General features: G+C 44.8%; 1 protein-coding gene across 3 annotated transcripts in view; it reads right to left on the minus strand.

Moving 5' to 3' along the window:
* Positions 1–20,809, minus strand: part of SLIT3 (slit guidance ligand 3) — a 610,083-nt gene that overhangs the window by 172,683 nt on the left and 416,591 nt on the right. For all 3 annotated transcript variants that reach the window (XM_079918438.1, XM_079918437.1, XM_079918439.1), the window contains one exon: positions 2,188–2,259. In XM_079918438.1, the coding sequence (XP_079774564.1) occupies positions 2,188–2,259 (72 nt within the window). The remainder of the gene's footprint in view (positions 1–2,187; positions 2,260–20,809) is intronic.

The raw sequence follows: 20,809 nt of genomic DNA on the forward strand, positions 1-20,809 counted from the left end.
CCTGGGGGGGTCTTTATAACGATGGGGAAAGAGAACTTTTTTTTTTCCATCCTGGGTTTTTAAGCTTCAAGTTTGAGAGACCTGGTGTATCTGCATAAAATATAAATATATATTTTGATAGCAAATATCAGAGTAGAGAGGGGCAATCCAATTCTGTCCTGGACAGTATGATGGAGATGAGGGCATGGTGGGGAGAAAGTTAGGGAGGTGGAGAGGACATCATTTAGAGATCCCCTCCTATGCAGTATATAGGGCATCTCCTCTTAAAGTTAAAGAAACAGAGAGGTGGAGTAGCTTGGCCAAAGTGCCACCACATTCGGGATTCCACACCCAGGCGTGTCTGACTGTACAGCCCTTCTCTCTCCCCGAAGACAGCCTTCCTGGTGAGGCAAGATGACACCACTCTGAGTTGAGAGAACTAACATGTGGGCTGTCAGGTGGTCACAGCTGTTTTGTGGCAGCTGGTGACTTCCATTTCCTGGTCTCTTCCCAGGGAATTTTCTCATCCTTCTCGAGAAGAAGGTGATATGCTCCTAGCAGCCCTCTCTACAGAGGCTTTTTCTGCAGGCAGGGAAAATCGAGCCTACCCTTCTCAGCTCCAGCCTCTTGCTAAGAGGAGTCCTGGGTTACTAAATTTGGGCTGGCATCCTCTCCCTAGCAGACACACATTTGGTGCCGGTTCCGGGGTCAGAGTTTGGGTGAGGAGACACCATCAATCTTAGGAATGACAACCCGACCTCTCTGCCTGTGGGTCCTGCCTTTTCTGTACCGGGAATTCTCGGTTTTCATCCAATTTCCAGCAGCTTGCAGCATCAGCATCCTCTCTGATTTCCCGTGATTCCTCTTGGAATTACCTTCCCCTCACACAACGTGCAGAGGATGTCTCCAACCCATGGCTACTGTCTGCGGGGCCAGGTGAAAAGGATGGTGGAAGGAGGACCTTCCTTCCCTTATGGACGAAGGGACATGTTAACGTACTTGTTCTTTCATTTGTTTGACATTTATTCATTCTTCTGGAAGTCAGAGATATGTAACCTGGTGACTACGTAATTTATTTATTTACTTGTTTATTTAATTTTCAGGGGGATGCTCAACACATCCTATGCTTATCATTCTGGCTAGAACTGTAGCATCAGAGTTATTTTTAGAAGCAAGCAGTTAACAGAACTTGGAAAGGGGAAGTCACCCCCAAGATAAAGCAACCGTCCCCTTCATTTTTCAAATGAGAAGCTGAGGGTCCAAGCACAGAAGGGACTTGCCCAAGGTCACACAGCTAACCGAGGGGCTGAGTCAGGACCGAACCGCACGTCTCCCGAAGCAAGTTCTGCTAGGCTGTATTGCCTTCCTCTCCAGGTTTCCCCAAATCAGGGACAGCTGGAAGTGTAGTTGGGGCATGTGGGAGGACAATCAAAATGTTTTCTCACACAATTCAATTTGAGTTTGACCCCAGGATGCCTCCTAGCCGACTTTCCCCCTTGGAAATCAGGTGTCCTTAGCTGGACCCATCTGAAAATCCAGAACACAGAAGGGCGGCTACACATTTTTCCTAGACAAGGTATGCAGGGTGGTCTTCTGGGGAGGGGTGCACCTCCTCTCATCTCCCCCCCCAGCCCTTGTCACTTTAAGGTTACTGCTTAAAGTTTGGATTTAATCCTGAGATGTGATCTCAAGTGCAACAGCAATGACTGGACTTTTACCAGGCTGTTTGGCATTCCCCCTGGTCCCGTGTTAAAGTCGCTTTCTGATTCTGGGTAATTCCAGCCGACCCCCTGGTGCTACCCCTTTCTCATTTCCCAGACCTGTAACCTGCCTCTCCATAAGTAAGCCCACACTCAGACGCTCCCTGATTGCTCTGGCAGGCGCTGGGGGTCTACTCCAGCCCATCTGTTTCACCCAGCAACAAATACCGCGGGAGCATCGGGGGAGAAAGGACTCAACTGAGACTTAATTAGCAGTAACCCCAGTTTGTGGGAGGAGAGAAATCCCACTTTGCTGCCTGCAAACACTTTGGCCAAGGTGAGCCGGAGGGATCTCCCGGTTCGCAATTTTAATAGCACTGCAGCAGAAGACACAGAAATGCATCCACACGGACCCCCCAGGCACACACACTCCCCCCTCTCCTCCTCACTCGGACACACACACACGCACGCACACGCACACAAGGCAGCGATCGCAAAATCAACTCACAGGATCTCTAAATCACGCAGCGCTCGGAAGGCTCCATCTTCAATGCAGCTGATGCGGTTGTTGTCTAGTTGCCTGTGGAAAAGCAAGGGAAGAGCATGAAGGCTGAGTGGGGGCCGTGCTGAGGAGCTGGGCAGTCTGGGCCGGGTGTCCCTGGTCCCCCGAGCGCCTGTCCCTCCACCCTCGCCGGCTCTGCTCGTCCCCGCCAGGAGCTCGTGCAGAGCCAGCCTGTCTGCCACGCTGCTGTCTCTCCTCTCTGACTGTCTGAGGGAACTACACAGACGAGCGCACCAAAGGCTGTCAGGTCTCAGTAAATATTAATTGCGCATTTTTTTTTTTAGGCAGAAGGGAGTAATTTCATTACATTAGGGCATCCAATCCATTACGAGCTCTTACCGTCATGTCACTGAAACAATTTCATTAAGCTAAAGGCCTGTAAATCATTGGAGGTCACTGCTCTGCCCTCCGTGACCTCCCAGAATGCTTTTTTTTCCCTCTCTCCCTCTCCCTGTCTCCCTTTTACTGGAAGTTGCGGTCTTCTGCTCTGACACAGTGCTAAATCTCAAGGCTTTATCTGCCCAAGAGCAGCGAGGGTGCATGGGGAATATACCAATTCCAAATTAGACTCAACTAATCTAATTTTATAGTCTTTTTATTATTCTAAGCACCAAATGTCTGTGGTGGTTTGATGTCTCTCTGCTTTGTTATGGGGCCCATCTGGTAGGTCATTCTATTGAAGTCTTTTCTGACTAAATACAGATTCCCTCAAACTGCACCAAGCATCATCGACATTAAAGAAATTCATTGATGGAAGCGTTCTGGATGCGGAAAAAAAGGACTATCCTTATTGCCTTAAAGATATACCACTTAAATTTAAATTGGGGAGAATTAAATGCACCTATTTCAGGACTTTTTTTTCTTATGTCCCTTTCCATCTTCTGAGCACGGAAATCATGTCTTTTAAGAAGATGCCTTGACTCATATATATTCCAGCTGGGGACTGAGGTTATTCTAGTTGAAGGATAACAAATAGATTCCACTATCTCAAATGCCTGACGTGTAAGTCAGAAGATTTACCATGACCACACCCCAACTTAAATATCATCTATTATATATATATATATATATATAATTTAATTTAAAAAAAAAGATGTTATATAGAAAATGGTTATTATCACCAGGCTGTCTTATATTTTGTGTGCGGAACACACACAAAATATCATTTATGCTGGGGGCCAGGAGAAAAGCGTGACTGGAAAAAAATATTGTAAAGCGATTATACTCCGATTAAAAAAAAGAAAAAAAAAACAAAAAAGAAAGAAGTGTGACTGTGTTGAAAAACTCCCTCCTAGGCTCCTTTTTCTTTCTTTTGTCTCAGATAAAATCAGCCCCTCTCAAGTGCAGGGTTCTCCTGATGCTGGAATTTTCACTTGTAACTTGTGCTAATCTATTCCAAGACAACTCTCTGCAGAAGATATATCAAAGTTGCCTCTGGTAGCCCTCTTGGAGCATTTTATATTCTGCCGAAGGAAGGTGGAATTACAATTAAAATCCTATTATCATTGAAAAAATATATAGATGCAGGATTGCATAAATACGCAGGAATGAAACACGTAGAATCAGAGTGATGGAGAACATCACAGCAGACGGGCTCTGCCGCGGTCTCATGCGGAATGGAACCATCTCAAAAGACGCTCCCGATACAACACACTAGGTGTTTAGGATTATAGAATTAGCAGGAAATGGGTATCTCAAGAAGCAGAAGCACTCCGTAGGTTGACAAATTCTACATCTAGCGTTCAAAGTCCTTGCTGACGCCAAATCACACGGGATCTCAGAGTAGTTCCTGCTACCCTGAATTCTTCCCTTAACGAGAGTTTACTGAGTGGCCTTTCTGTAGAGCTCCTGTAAGCATTGGGGCCATTGATTCCCCGCAGAGGTTCTGTTAAGGCAGCCTGCTACCACTGCCCAACTTCTAGATTTATCAGCATTTAAGTGCCAATGAATTAACAACCCTTGCTCCATGCCAAGGCCACCAAACCTTACCAAGCAGAAATGCAGTGGAGCTGGCTTTTGGGTCCAAGAAATTGTTCATTGAACATGCTGAATTCGGCAAAAATGGTACCATCCGCCTAAGTAGAAAAGTACCTAAATCATCCAATCGGGAAGTCTGGGGTAGTGCGTAGAGATGGTAGTTTGTGGTGCACCTGCTTTCGTGCAGACATTTTAGAGAGGTCCTGGCTATTAGAATGTTATTTATTTGCCGGATTTGTGAAGCGTTTTCTATTCCTTTTCTTTATGAGTGCACCAGAAACCAAACAGGATACTCTAAATGTACACTTTTACATGAAAAGTATGTAACTTGCAGGGGAGAAGAAGCTCAGAGAAAGAAGAGAAAACATGAAGTGGTAGAAAGAAATTAAAAAGGGTGGGGGGGAAGGAGATGTGCAAAAGATTTTAAAAAATCCACTAGTCTGGGCTTCCCTGGTGGCGCAGTGCTTGAGAGTCCGCCTGCCGATGCAGGGGACACGGGTTCGTGCTCCGGTCCAGGGGGATCCCACATGCCGTGGAGCGGCTGGGCCTGTGAGCCATGGCCGCTGGGCCTGCGCATCCGGAGCCTGTGGTCCGCAATGGGGGAGGCCACAACAGTGAGAGGCCCGCGTACCGCAAAAAAAAAAAAAAAATCCACTAGTCAGTCTCCCATCAGGGTCCTGCCACTCAGGATACAGAGCAGTGGAGACAGAGTCTCTGAGAGGACGCTGCTCATTCTAAGGCTAAAAGCAGAGATCTCCAGTACGTTATCAATTATGTGATGTTTAAATAGTTTCACGGGGTGGCACAAGTTGACACCTAGTTCTTCATGAATAATGGGGAGAACCAAGCTTTAATAAAGCATCTCTGTGGGTGTATTTTATAGAGTATTTTGGAACACATGAAATGTATCAAATTTTAAAATATTTATGCTGAAGTGTGCTTTTCTAGAAGACATTTATTATAACCAAGATTGTCTCCTTTCATTCGAGCCACAGATAAACAGTATCCCTGCCTTGGTGGTCAGAGTCCTTCCCAAGATGCATCATTCCTTACAGAAATCTACGGGGTAAAGGCCTGCGAGGGTCCTGTCAGGAAACGAAAACCCGAGTTACTTCACTTCCCAGCGATTACATCTCCATGGCACTGAGCATCAGAGCGTTCATGAAATGCTCATTAATTGTCTGCAATCAATTCTGATATTTCCTGCAAATCATCTAGGTCCCTAAAAGAAAGTAAATACACACTTGGATCCGACAAGTTTTCTTTCAGAATTACATCTCAGACACATACAAGTTAGTCCTGAAGCACGGGAGAGGAGAGGCGAAATAAAAGCAAACCCAGCATCTTTTTGTGGGTGTTGGGAGAGAAGTGAAATAGGTACATAGAGAACCTTCCAGAGCTAAGGCCAAAGCATTTGACTTAGCAGTTTGCTTCTGGGGGTGGATGGAGGCTGCCGACTATGCTCTAAGCTCTCAAGTCAAAGGTCGATATTGTGCCTTTGAAGAGACTCATGCAAAGAACCTCTTAAAAACAAATCAAAAAAGCCCATTGCCCCCTCCACACACCGTTACTCAGGAGGCAGGTGCAAAAGGAACTTCGGAAACGGGAGCACTAAGAACTCAGCCATCTGAAAGTGCCTGGTAGCTCTCTTTCTATTTTTCCTTGGCAATAAGAAGTGTGTTTTGTACTGCTAATGAATCTTTTCTTCTTCTTCTTCTTTTTTTTTTTTTGCTTTAATCTTTTCTTCTTGCCACACGAAATAACCTACCCCCATGCCTTGCCTAGTGCCAGGGACTCCACAGCTGGTCACGTATGGCTGCAGAATGAGTCCTTCTAGTGCAAGCGTGACAGGGCTGGGCTCAAAATATATGGAAGAAAGCTCTAAGCCACGAGCAACACTGTTCTGGCTGTGGCCCTATGGCCCCAGCGCTAACAGTAATGACGGAGCATTCCCTTCACGAGCACGTGGGGGGGCCGCCTTTCTGCCACACAGATCTCTGCCAGCCAGCATTTGGGAAGGTCGCTTGGAAGAAAGGGAGATTTCCATGGGCGCAGAGTAAAGGTGGAGAGCAGGAAGGCAGTGGATGGAGGAAAGGTTGGCTGTTTATGTTTTGGAGGCGACTTTCATTGTCCTCTTACTTTATACAGAATACTCAATGTGATTTACACTCTCCTGCCTGTGAATAAGGCGAGAAGCCCCCAAACGTTCATGATATTAAATTAACTGCTCTAATTTCCCTGGGCAGCTCAGATTTCGGCAAACAATGCGAGTGCTAAAAGGATACCAGAGTCCATTTAGAAAGGAATCCTCCAACAAGAACTAAATGCAGACTCCCCAAGAGGAGCTTTCTGACTACTGTATTTTTATACTCTGAGAATATAAACAAGTCAGAAAGCAAAGTCAGCGTGAGTGAGGACTTAAAATAATCTCCACAAACAGCAGACAGGGAGATAGTGCTTTTGTAAGAATTCCCATTTGTAAGCATAATGTTATCACAATTCATCTCTTTCCATCACAATTTCAAATTTCATCATTGAAGCAGGATAGAAATATTTCTGCAGTTCAAAGATGAAAAGAAGCACATCTAAATCCTTAAAAAGGGGTTTAAAAAAAGCCTGATTACAGTATCAAGAGGCATCTATCTATCTCCCAACCACCACTGCACAACAACAAGAGAAGAAGGAAAATTTCATGATTTCAGTGATGCATTTGAGACTCCGTGAGGAATACCTCGAAAATAGAAAGCTCCAGAAATAGGCTTTGGAGAGCTGGAAGAAAAGAAGAATTTCCAACTAGCTATCTAGATGCAAGGTCTACATACCAGGGTACACCTACCCAGATGTTCACTTCTCATCCTGATGTTCTGTGGGTCCCAAGAATCTCAGCCCATGAATCGGTAAACCTAGCCTCAGGGCACTGTCACCCTGGGCCCAAAATTCAGCTGCAGTGTTTTGCTATAGGACTGCAGCGACTCTAGCTGCAGTCCTCCTGATGCTAAATGGGAGAAGTAGCTAAAGTTCAGCACCCTTTGGAGTTAAGCAGTTTGCTAATTTCCGAGCAAAAGGATCTACATGAAATGCGCAAAACAAGTGGAAGGGCTGCTGCATGAAATTCACAAGGGAAGCCTTACTAGAAAGTCAAAGCAAGTCTATGGTCTCAGAATACAACAGTTAATGAACCTATAAGAGCAACTGAGTATTATTAGATGTTCACACTGATTAGGTACCAGGGTATAGAATGAAGTGTGAGAAATCCTTTGAAAATATTTGGAAGGTTACCACCTGTGGTTTTATATCTCAGTTATCTTAAAAGGTATAAGAGAATTCTAAAAACTAAACTAATTTGAATTTGTTTTTAATGAAATAGATATGTTCCAACATAAACATATTCGAAGTGTATTTCTTTTTCTACACCGAGGAGAAATAGAATGTTGCAACTATGAAAAAAACAAAACAAAACAAAACCAACCTGGGAAAAAAAGAACCTGCTTTCTTAAAACAAGCCAGAAGACAAAACATGAAGTAGCCTTGACCTGCTATTCCGTTTCTTCCTGTTAGCCAACTGTCCTTTAAGGAGAAAACAAGAAATCCAGTAGTGTTTCTGAAGGTTGCTTTATATGACAGTTTAACATTCTAAAAAAATCATTATTGAAGAACAAATTATAGAAGCAGTTGTCTTCTGCTGGCTGGGCTCTTCAGAAGAAACAAAATAAAGCTCAAGGTTATTTTAACTGGCAAAAGGAAAAAAATCGTGTTCAAAAGAAATGCATACACTTCATATAATTGAGTACTGGTCACACTTTGTACGCAAATCAAACACTTGATCCAAGCCACAGTCTGCTAATGAATTGTCACTATCTCTCATCATTAAGGAGCTACTGTAGTTCCACATTAAAACAACATCTCAAATGAGCAAAAAGAGCGGAATCTATTATTTTGCACATTTTGTACACTTGCCCACCAGACCTAAGAATAACTGCATATAGATATGTTTACTGATCCATGAATTATTTATGTATCCACAAAGATTCTTGTCTATAGAACTGAGAACTTTATGCCTATTTTTTCTACATAATAATTACACGTACTATCTACCTATTGTATGCATGTAAATGAAAACGCGTATTACAAGATAGGTAAAGAAAGTGATATTGACCTCTGAAATTTAACATGCCTCCATCAGTTATACTTACAGAGATATTTAGATAATTAAGTGATGGTTAGCATTCCCAAACTTCAACCAACCAAATCTACTTTGCAGAGGACAGAGTCCTAGGTTAACTAAGGTCTCTGATCAGAACACCTGCCTAGAACTTAGTGAAAAATTGAAGCATGGATCTGTTTTACTAAGCATCGTTATGCATACTTCGCCACATGGCCAGCATAATACCTTTTATTTAGTATATATCATACTGCTGTTTGACATATGCAACTTCTCAGCGGGAGAATAACTGCATCCACTCCAGTAGATGCTCCTGAAAGCCAGCTCTGCAATAATGCAAACACAGATGACGGATTAGCACCAAAGCGGCACGCCAGACCTTGGAGAATAAAGGCGTGTTTTACACATCACTGGGAAATATCAATAACTCCACTTCTGTGTTTACATAGTTTCCGGTTTGTCAGGGATTTGGCAAATGAATTTGTGCAGAAAAATGTGTGTGTGTGGCGGGGTGTTAGAAATCCCTGCAAATTAATTCAGCAGGAAGGACAGTTGTTGGGAAGAAGCTGAGCTCTCATTATTCTGGACAAGTTTCAGAAACAAATTTCTGGCTTTTCTAGATAAAACAACAACAACAAAAACCAAGCAAACAAAAAGCAAATCAAACGAAGATATCCCATATTCACAAGGAGAGAATTTCTTTTCTCAGCAACTTTTAGACCAAGGGGGACCGAGGAAGTTTGGTTATTGTTTGCAAAACGTGCTCTCATGTTTTGAGACATGCCTCAGATCCAGCCTTTCTTGTGTCAACCTGATATGAGGACCAAAGGACTTTATAGCTAGGATGGCCAACTTGCCAAGGTTGGCCCGGAACTTCCCCCATTTTAGCACTGAAACTTCTGAGACCAATCCTGGGAAACTCTTCCGTCCCAGGTAAACCTGAAGGTTTTGCACCTTAGTGTATAACTCTGTTGGAAACATGTATTCTCAGCACATCATCCCTTCACCTATGTCCCTACGCCTTAAAATGTCTGTTGATTCACAAACGTGGCTTTCAGTTATATCATCTCCAAAAAGCTCCTCACCGCAGCTACTGTAAAATGGGCTGTCGCTTTACAAACACACCTGCAACTGGACTGGTGGGGGCCTTCAAAGTGGCTGAAATGTTCCAATGTGATTCTTAACCTTCCTCATTGGCAATTAAAATTTCTTTGTAAGAGGCACCCTTGCTGATGTCATGAATACTCAGAGGCTAAACAAATAAAAGGCTGTCTCCATAGCGATGGGGGGTCGGTTTGTGGTTTCCCTAGTTACACTCCTGAGCGATAACCATCTGGGGTTCCTCCCTGGCAGAGGGGAGAGGGAGTGAGAAGCTGGAAGGATGAAATGTGCTTTTGTTAACAAGCCTGAAAGTTATCTCCCATGTCTCTGTGTTTTACTTCTTTTTAAATCAACCAGCACAAACTGTAGTGAGTTTTAACATTTTTTCACCCTCATGGGCATTTTGGAAATTTTTCCTTTGGACTCTAGGGGTAAATTATTCCAGCTGTGAGAATATGACCCACAAGCACAGCAGAAGAGTATTTCTTCCGATACTGAAGTGGCTGCAGGCGTCGGAGCCCAGGTGGGACACTGGTTTTCATTCAAATATGGGATGGTAAGCAGTACTACTCTGGTCTGAAGTCCAGGGTGTCCCCCACACAGTGAGCCTGCATCACAGGAGGGCAGGGACGGCCTCCTAAGACCTTGAAAGTTCTTTGTTTCCCTTTAAAAAAAATCCCATGGATCCCTCATGTAGAAATTTAAGACTTCCTTGAATTTAGTCACATTTCCAATTCTCAACATGTGCTACCCATTTTTTTTTTTGCGGTATGCGGGCCTCTCACTGTTGCGGCCTCTTCCGTTGCGGAGCACAGGCTCCGGATGCGCAGGCTCAGCGGCCATGGCTCACGGGCCCAGGCGCTCCGCGGCATGTGGGATCTTCCCGGACCGGGACACGAACCCGCGTCCCCTGCATCGGCAGGCGGACTCTCAACCCCTGCGCCACCAGGGAAGCCCTGCTACCCATTTTTTATAAAATGGAAGACGAGGGCTCCTGTAAATTTCTGGCCATGTGATTGATATGATTCACATCTGCCCCAGTGGGCCTGGAGGGCAGAACATGGGGTCCAAGAAGATTATTCTGGAGTCTTAAGGTTCTGGGCTTGCTTGGGACTTGCCACTCCTTTCTTCTGTCCTATTTCTTTCTTTTGGAATGGGACCATCTATGTGGCCTATACCTGTCCCACCATTGTGTTTTGGAAGCACATATATATTTGATTTCATAGGTTCACAGCTTTTGTTTCATTTCAGAATGAATCATAGCTCGAGTCCCACCCATATCTGATTTAGGTGATATTTAGATGAGACTTTGGACTTGAGACTTTTAAGTTGAGGCTGGACTGAGTGTGGGTCTATTGGTATGTAATGAATGTATTTAGCACGTGAGAAGGACATGAATTTGGAGGGGATCAGGGGCAGAATACTATAGACTGAATGTCTGTATCTTCCCCAAATTCAGATGTTGAAGCCTATCCCCCAAAGTGGGTAGGTCATGAAGGCAAAGCCCTCATGAATGGGATTAATGGCCTTATAAAAGAGGCCCTAAAAAACGGGCTCCCGGGCTTCCCTGGTGGCACAGTGGTTGAGAGTCTGCCTGCCGATGCAGGGGACGCGGGTTTGTGCCCCGGTCCGGGAAGATCCCACATGCCGCGGAGCGGCTGGGCCCGTGAGCCATGGCCGCTGAGCCTGCGCGTCTGGAGCCTGTGCTCCGCAACGGGAGAGGAGGCCACAACAGTGAGAGGCCCGTGTACCGCAAAAAAAAAAAAAAAAGGGCTCCCTTGCCCCTTCCATCATAGCAAAAAGACAGCTGTTTAGGAAGCAGGCCCTCAGCACACACAGAATCTGCCGGCACCTTGATCTTGGATGTCCTAGCCTCCAGAACTGTGAGAAACACACTTCTGCTGTTCGTAAGCCACCCAGTTTATGGTATTTTGCTACTGCAGCCTGAACAGACTATGCACCATCCATGCCCCCAAGTCTCAGTTTCTTTGTCTGTACAATGGAGATAAGAACATTTAGCCTGAAAAGAAGTTTTGGGTATGAAAGTTATGAAATGTATGCGCTCTGAAAATGTATTTGTGGCCTTGCTTAATTTTCTTTGCTTTGAAATAAAGAATATTAAATATAAGAATTCATCTTCCTAATCTCAAAGGGCTCTTTCAGCTCTCAAGTTATGGGGCCTGAGGTCAATTTCTTATGAGATTTTTAAGAGAAAGTTCTTGCTCATCTTACTCAGATCCTGCTGTGATTTGAGCTTATCCTTTTATCCCTTCTTCCTGCATCCCAGACCAAAGAATCTATTACTGAGATATTCAATATATTCTTTCTGGACTGAGGGCAGCAGTTCAGACTCACGTGCTTTTTGTACTTCTCCAGCTGATATGAGATTGAAAGGCAAGAAGCCACCAAAACCCTGTACGGAAGACAATACAAATTTTTCTCTTACCGGGACAATGATATCCATACAGGCCCATATTTATAACTCCCGTAGGCGTGAACCACTAAGAAGGGTAATTACAAAATTTAACCCCATTTCTTCGTGGCCGTTTGCAGTTAATAACCAATCAAGTAATGTACTGAGCACCTAAACTGATCAAATGCCACACCGTCATCTAGGGTGTATGACTTCTCCATCTTAACATGGCTTAATCCGTACACAAACCTTGCGGCCTTACGCTGTAACTGTTACAACAACACAACCACAATAATCACCGCACGCGGTACCTACTCACGTCTGGTAGGCATTAAGTATTGAGCTGAGCATCTTCAATATCTTTTCTCAGTTGGGTCTCACAATAACACCACCCCTATTTTACAGAAGAGGCAAGTGAGGCATCAAGAGTTTCATCTCTAAGCTCGGCTTTGGACCCAGATCTGTCTACACCCATAATGACTGCAGGTGATGCTGTTTCTCTGTAAATGGCCCAGACTCCTTAGTATGGCACTGTTCACCCTCGCTATGCACCAGGGGAGAGTACCATGTACTCACTTTTGCTGGTCCTTTCCCCCTCCTCCGTTTGGGGAATCCCTTCCCCTCCATCAAGGCCCTCCTCAGAGGCCACATCCTCTATGAAACCTTCCTCTGCAAACTCAGGCAAAATGAACCACTCTCTCCAAAACCTCCTGACCCTTGGGTCATCCTTCCATTAAAGCACTTATTTCACAACAGTAGGACTAGCTGTAAACACAGGAGGAAACCACGGTTCAGAGAGGTTATGTAGCATTTTCAAGGCAACTCAGCTAATAGATCGGAGAGTCAGGTTCACACCTGTCTTCCTGATCCGGGAAACTTAGGTCTCACCCTCCATGCTATCCCACGTCTCCCCGACTTTCAAAGTGCAAGGATGGGGAGCCTATAAAGTGACTGTGTGGACTTAACCCATTCATATTCGGACAGAAAGAGGCTGGTGAGAAAAGTCAAGGTTTGGTCTTGGCATATGTCACGGGGACCCAGTTGCTGTCATTGGCCTGCAAGCATCCTGACCCAGCAGATGGGAGGTGAGGGCACTGCAGTCAATAGGGTCCCTTCACCTCCCCTGTGTGTCTCTGAATTAGATTCCCTGGGAGCCCTAGGCCACTTGACTTTTAGGATCATTGGAGAAACCAGGCTGATTTTAGCTCCAGTTTCTGGGGACAATGGGAAGGGATCTATACCCTAAAGAGATGCTACAATTCCAGGTCACCTTTTGGGACCGATGGGCTGTCTCCTGACCAGGCTGGGACAGCTTAGTGCTTCTTGAGCAGGGGTGAGGCACATCCAGGGAAATGGCTCTCTCTGCTCCAGGCAAGTGGCAAATTGCACAGACTTTAATCAGTCTTTCCTGGGCCTGGCCTTCCCTAGTGTCACATAGGCTTTTCTTCTAAAGGTGTACAAGCCGTGGGTCCTGAACAACTGGGTAGCCCTCACCAGGTCATGTACTCAGATGTACGGGGTCAGTGGCCATTAGCGAGGTGTCACTCAAAGGTATCTTTGTGGCAGCAGAAGCCAATTAAAATGTGTCTTGTAAGCTCAGTGTAAGGGGATATCAAGGTCTTCCTGTAATTAACTGCTGAAAAAAGGGGCATCAAAACTCAGCAACATGGGCAGTGCTGATAACTATATTCAATTCAGCTAATGCACAGAACTGAAATACTCTAGGAAAAGGCCAGCTTCTTTTCCTTTGCTGTGACTTGCAATGAATAATGGATGTCTGCACTCATTGGCAACAGGAGAGCAGGGGCAGGATCTGTCTTGCTCACGACTGCTCCTGCCTCACAGCACCTGGCGCATAGGAAGTGCTTGGTGCAAAACCCTAGGGGGTCACAGTGAGGTACTGCTTTCCACCCACTAGGATGGCTCTGCTCAAAAAGATGGAGAGCAAGTGCTGGCAAGGACGCGGAGAAATTGGGACCCTCCTACATGGCTGGAGGGAATGTAAAAGGGTGTAGCCACTCTGAATGACAGTTTGATGGTTTCTCAAAAAGTTAAACACAGAATTACCCGATGACCCAGCAATTCCACTCCCTAAGGATATACTTAAAAGAACTGAAAACAGGCGTTCAAACAAAAACTTGTACACACATGTTCACAGCACTATTCACAATAGCCAAAGGCAGAAACAACCCAAACGTCAGCCAGTGAATGAACGGATAAACAAAATGTGGTATATCCATACAACGGAGTATTATTCAGTCATAAAAAAGGAACAAAATCCTGATACATGCTACAACATGGATGAACCTTGAAAACATCATGCTAAGTAAAAGGGCCAGACAAGAAAGGGCACATATTGTATGATTCCATTTAGGTGACATATCCAGAACAGGTAACCTATAGAAACAGAAAACACATTAACAGTTGTTGGGGACTGGGGTGAGGGGGAGAATGGGGAGTGGCTGCTTAATGGGTATAGGGTTTCCTTTTGGGGGGATGAAAATGTTTTAGATCAGAATGATGGTTGAACAACACTGTGAATGGACTAAATGCCGCTGAATTGCATACTTAAAAACGGTGAGTTCTACGTTATGTGAATTTTACCTTAAAAAAATTTAAAAAGAGGAGCTTTATGAGAGCATCACATCGTGAGAGCAATTTTCCTGTGACAACATCACAGAGAAAGGCAGGGAAACCTAGGGCAGATCTCATACTAGGCACAATCGGACAATAAACCCAGTTCGGTCTGGTGTGGAAAAAAATGTCTCGGTATTTGAAGAGCAATGAGAATGATGGAGAGAAACAATGGGGGAATTATTTACAGCAAATTTTAAAACTCTTTCTCCTAGCTGGCTTTGGGGACACTACCAGTCACTTTACACTTCGGAAAAAATAAAATTGGTGGAAGCAAAAGAATGAGGATGGTAAACTTGATGGAAGGGGGCAAAATCATCTGCTCGATTCCTAAGGCAAATATAAAACGTTGGGGGATTAGCCACTATTTTGTATTTTCTACACCACTGCTCTCTCCTCTTCATTGGTACCCAGCACAGATAACTCAGTAGATTGTGTTTGCTTTTCAGCAGCTGAGTTCCTCATTTTCTTTTTGCCTGTCCTCAGATTGCTTCTTTGGCTTCCCTCTCTGAGAAGGCTGGAAAGGAGGCCTTGGCTTACCCTCATGGCAGCAAGAGAAGCATCTTTGACCAGAAATCCTTCCCTGCCCGGGCCTCTGGTATGGGTGGGCTATGGGAACCCCCAGGCAAGGTTTCAGGGGAGGAGATGAGGATGGAGGCCAGGCGAAAATGGTGAGTCATTTCCCTGACTACTTGCCTCCAAATTCCCACAGGACTCTGGGGCAGCCACAATGGTCTCACTGAGCTGAATAAATCCAAAAAATTTGGATCAGAAAGAAGAGGCCAGAAAAAGAAAGGAGAGAAAGGGCTGGAGCCAGAGAGGCCCCTCTGAGATGGTTCCCACCTGGGTACTTAGGTGAGGGCCAGTTTAACCAATAAGCTTCCACGTCTGGAGCTATTGTTTCCGGCTTTCTGTTGTGGCTACTGCTATTAAAGCTGGCCATATCCAGCCTGAAGGAGGTTTCTAATTTCCCTCCTGATTCCAGAAAAAGAAATAAGAACTGAGGATAAGAAACACTACACTAGGGGAAAAAGAAAAACAGAGATTCTCTTTTTCTCATTTGCCAGTAGTAGAGTTTTATCTAAGATTCTGTGGTTTACGGGGGAAAATAAAAACAATTTGCTCAGGAAGCAGATGACAAGGATCTTTGACCTTGCTGGGTCATGGTCTAACTTCCATGGGCTAAAATTTCCCTATCAGTCAGACAAAGGGGTGAAATAGATGATTTCTATGCATCTCTCCTGAGCAGACATTCAGGGCTGCAAAATATTAATCCAGCCCCTGAATCCTCATATGAAGATTTCCTCATTTTGCTGTTACAAGGTACTATCCAAGGAGGGAGATTTTATTTTAGTGCAGTACGTTGAGAATGTAAATATGAGTTTCCTCTTGTCTGGAACAGTTAAGACAGGAAACATCCATGCACTGGAGGTCTGAACAGTAGGTTGGAGAAAAATACAAGTGTGAATGAAATGTGGCATTACTCTTCTGCCAAACTGCTCCATGGGAACCCACCAAGCTCAGGTGTCCTCACCAGTGCCTACGGGGTGGAGATTCATGGAGCATGTGGTCGATAGGACAAGTCCAGCTCTCTCAAGTTTCTCGATGCTTCTGGGGTTAGAAATAAGGGGTTAGGCTGTTGCAGCTCCTTCTACCTCATCTCCTTGAAATGTCCTCTTTTCCTGGTCAGAAACAGCATGTCTCAGAAACAGTCTTTCCTCCCATTAGTCACAGAGTTGACAGTTTTTTTGGTTAACATCTTTATCGGAGTATAATTGCTTTACGATGGTGTGTTAGTTTCTGCTTTACAACAAAGTGAATCAGCTCTACATATCAGAGATGACTTTTGAAAAGCACTGAATACTTTTTACAGTGGTCTCCGAAAGCAATACCACTGTAAAAAATGGATATTCCACATCCAATGGGGGTCTGAAAAAATGGGGAACACAGCCTCTGAAGGCAGAGGGGAGAAAGCCATCCCGGGTGATACCCTCAAGTTGAGTGATTTACCAAGAAGCTGCTGGGGGGTGCCGGGGCAGAGAATCAGTCTTCCAGGATTTTCCCAAGATTTGCCACTAAAGTATGTAAAAAATGGGAATCCTCAGTCCCAGAAATGATCTTGGGACTAGCACTGCTTTTTCTGGCAGGTTCACCCTATTTTTACATCCCAGCTAAATGTCAGTTCCCTCACAACCGTTGGAAGTTGGACCTGAGGCGGGAAATGCATATTTCCACATCAAAGTCCTATTTTTCTCAGCCATTCAAACTTCAGCTATGGAGTGTGCTGGCCTCAGTGCACAAAGTCCCCAAAGCAGCCTCCCTCACTCATTGGGCGCCCAGAGCTCTCTTAGCCTCCTCAGCTGTTGCTGGTCTTCGGAGGCCTGAGCCCGACGGGTACAAATGCACGAGCTTGTGTCTTCTTATGCTTCCTCAAGTTCTCTAATTCGTTTTCTTCCTTAGGAAATTCCTTTTTGAATTCACCACCCAAGGTTTCAATTTCCCATCCTAGGTTCCTCACATCCTTTCCTGGACACCCACATCCTCAGCAGAGGACACAGCACACTTGCATCCCAGTACACTTTGGTTCCTTTGCCCCCAGCCAGACTGGACGCAGGGGGTTCAGGATTCACGTGGGAATTGTGGAATGGGGTGACCGCTGCCATGAACCAGCCTTCTGTAAACAGACGGCAAATGAAGCTTGGGGTGAGATAAACCCAGTGATCCTGCCACAATGAGCGAAGCCATCTCTCAGGATTTGAAAACGGAAAAGTTGAACCCATCCGATCAGAGGAAAGGGTTGGATAGTCAGAGCTAACATTTCCTTTGTCTGTGATGGATAGCCACTTTGGAACTATTTCCTGTCCTGATTTTTCCTTCGGTCAGCACCGCAGGGGAAACGGGGTGGAGGGACGGTGTCTGTTTCGGTCGTGATGTTCTATACGAACCCCTCCAAGAAGAGCGCAGTGCTAGAACTGTGTCTGTACAAAAGGTTTGCATTAACTGTAATGAAGCAAATGACAAAATCAATAAAGCGAGAATTGTGTGGCTGTCATAAAGATGATGTAAATCCAGGGTTCACGATGGTTATGAAGCTATTTAGAATCGTAATTAAAACCAGTACCATTTTTTTCAAGATAAAAGCCCCTTTGACAACCATAAATGCAAGCTACAGGAAATTTTCCACAAATATATTCAAAATTAATGTATAGCACAAAGATGGCATAAATTAACGGAGGATAATCCGTAAGCCCAGGCTTCAGAATGTAAGAGCACTGAGTAAGGAGATTTTGATTTCGTGTTTGGTGTTCAAGTGATGTGGTTTTCAATTTTAATCAAGTTAAAGCTTGGCAGAGCACTTAGAGACTCTGAATGAATGGCATATTTCTGACAACTGCTCTTCAATGAGACTGAAAATGCTGTCTCTGTGTTTGCACAACTTGAGATCTGACGGCATTTGCTACTTTATGCATCCCACGTATTTTAGAAAAGAATCTAGCTGGGTGTGTGTGTGTGTGTGTGTGTGTGTGTGTGTGTGTGTGTGTGTAGGAGAAGATGACCTTTTTGTTTCATTCAGGAGTGGGGACGGGATGAGGTGGGGGAGAAAGGGGGTGGAATGTCCAGTCTTCCAGTCCTAATGAGCTATCATCCTTGGACTTTCTTTCTGAGCCCTGATTGTAAACGGTAACACTGAGGTATCTTGGGAAACATTATGTACCTACCTACCTATCCATCCACCTAACTTTAGAGCATCACTGTTTACTTTCAGATCATGAGCAATATCCCCTATTGTGGCCTTCAGTGCTGCTGAAGGAGATTCCAGCCGTCTGGGTGATTATAACTGTAGAGTCATAGAATCTCAGTATTGGGAGCAATCTCAGATATCATCAGGTCCAAGTCCATCATTTTTAACAGAAGAGAAAAGTGAGGATTAGAGAGAGGAAGAGTTACTTAAAATCTTAAGATAGCATTTGGCAGTATACTCAGGACTTGATCAAGAACACCTCAGGTCACAGTATTTGCAGCAGGAACAGTGCCGTACGATATGCCAGTGAAAAAAATAAGACAGTAAGTGATGATTATATTGTATTGCCAACTCTGAAATGCCACTAGAATTCAGAGATGCTTGATTCTTTCAATCCGTTTGGGGCTTCAAGTATGGTGAGGAGATGGTTGGGGAAGGTAGTAAGTAGGAATTGAGGAATCCCAGTGATTTAGGGGTATATTCACGTTCTTTTATTTTCCTCATTTCTTGATGGCTTGACATCTTAGGGGATCTTGCTGACTAGGGAGAGACTGCCACTCCTAGAGCTAGTTAATTCCTTAAGATAGTAAGTAATTTATCAGTGAGCCCATCTTTCTTATACAAACAAACCAATCCTGAGTCCCTACCCCCAAGCACTTCCTTTACGGAACTCTCACACACGGAGCAAATATTTTCCCTCCCTACATCACCCCAGGGCCAGGTACCAGACCACTACAAACAGCCTCTGTCCCCCAAGGCCCACTGGAATTATCCAGACTGGCCAGTCCCAAGCTGTTTCCCGAGCCCTGCCTTGTCTTTCCCAAGGAAACCGCAATACAGGCTGTGGTCTACGCCTTCCTTCCCTCTTGCTTCTGTCTCCTGACCCTGGTGCTTCCCTTGGTGGCCCCGCATGGCATGGTGTGCCTCACATTTCTAGGAGAACTCTGAGGAATGATGAACTTTTCTTTTAATGGCATTCACCTCCCTGTGTTATCGCTCAGTCACCTTTATAAATTAAGTCCTGGATGTAGGACAAAGGGACCCAGGTTTAGGTCACAACTCCTGCCCACTGTCTGAACGATCCTGGACAAGTTCAATCACCACATTTTTAAAAAGAGAAGTGTGGACTGTATTTTCTCCAAGTCCTCTCTAGCTTGATTAAGTCTATGACTCTAAGTAGAGTGACCTGAATTCTAAGTCCTCTGCTCAACAGGCAGCGAGGCAGGCTGCAGTACAGGAACGGCAATGCTGGCCAAACCACTTAGTATAAAAGCACAGCTCTCACTTGTCTCAGTAGTAAAATGGGCAAAGAAAGGAATTCATTTCAGGAAATCTAATTGCATTAAGGAGCTGATTCCAGAAAATGGTCTTGGATTGATAGTCTACCGAGATGCCTCGTCTCCTGAGATGAACAATCCAGCAGAGAAGATGTGCACATCCACGACTCGATTATACTGGTTGACAGCAGGTTCCCCAAACTGCACAAGGACCATCTTAATTGCCAGAAAGGTGCGGATCTGGGAAGCAGTTTCACAATGGACCCCAAAGAAAGCTGAATGCCAGATCTCACTTTAAAATGGCCCAAGACATGGAAAGAGGCTCTGGGAAGGTTTGATTCAAACCATTCAACCTCTGGGACACACAATAAGAAAGCCCCTCAAAATTCAAAGCAGGAAGCCTTAGCTTGGGAGCCTTGGGGTTGCTGTGTACAGGGCAAAGATGGGCCTTTTTTTTTTTAAACAGTAGCAGCTGGAGCTGCAGAGAGAGCATCACTTCACGGGCTACAGGAGATGTAACTAGGGGAGATGGACCTTCTCTTTTGAGGGAAAACAACACAGGACCATTGCTAAAGCAGAGTTCAAGTTTAGAATCTTGGCTCTGTGGTCTACGTGTTTTCCCTGTAGCTGAGTAAGGCTGACACAGGACGAAAGGAATCCCTTGGGATATTTAAAATAAGGCATGGGCAGTAAAGCCAGGTTAAAGGGAATGGGGGCAAGGAGATTCTGCTTAAGGGAATCTTTGGAAAACCCCTTTTGTTTGAACCCCTGTGAAATGTCTTCAGTTTTGAGTGCAGAAAACTCCAGAAACTGATTACAGTTAATTGGGGTTTTACTGCCTGGTGGGGTCCTCTTACTCTATTATTCTGGGCTGAATCACCAGCACCCAGCCACACCCTCCTCTGCATTCATTTCTGCCTTGTCTATAACTCCTAAAGTTCATTGAAGAGAAAGCTGGGTTTTATCTCCTTCATTGTCTGGCTTGGGTAACAATGTGCGCTGGGAATGAAGGAAAAGAATGCCACGCATGAAACACCCATGCTATGAGACCCAAAGTGTTCCTAAACCCAAATTAAATGCAGTCTGTTCACAGCACCACAAAGTCTGATTTGCTTGACAACTGAAAAATGACTCAATATTTGTATCTTCCCAATGAATCGATGCATTGGTTGCTTTCAGTGACCACACAGAGCACACTGTGAATTGGGGTGTGGAGTCTTATTTTAGAAAGACTCAAGCAAACATTTGCAGGTTTGTGAGCT

This window comes from Stenella coeruleoalba, assembly GCF_951394435.1.
Source record: "Stenella coeruleoalba genome assembly, chromosome: 3".
In the NCBI taxonomy this organism is placed as follows: Eukaryota; Metazoa; Chordata; class Mammalia; order Artiodactyla; family Delphinidae; genus Stenella; species Stenella coeruleoalba.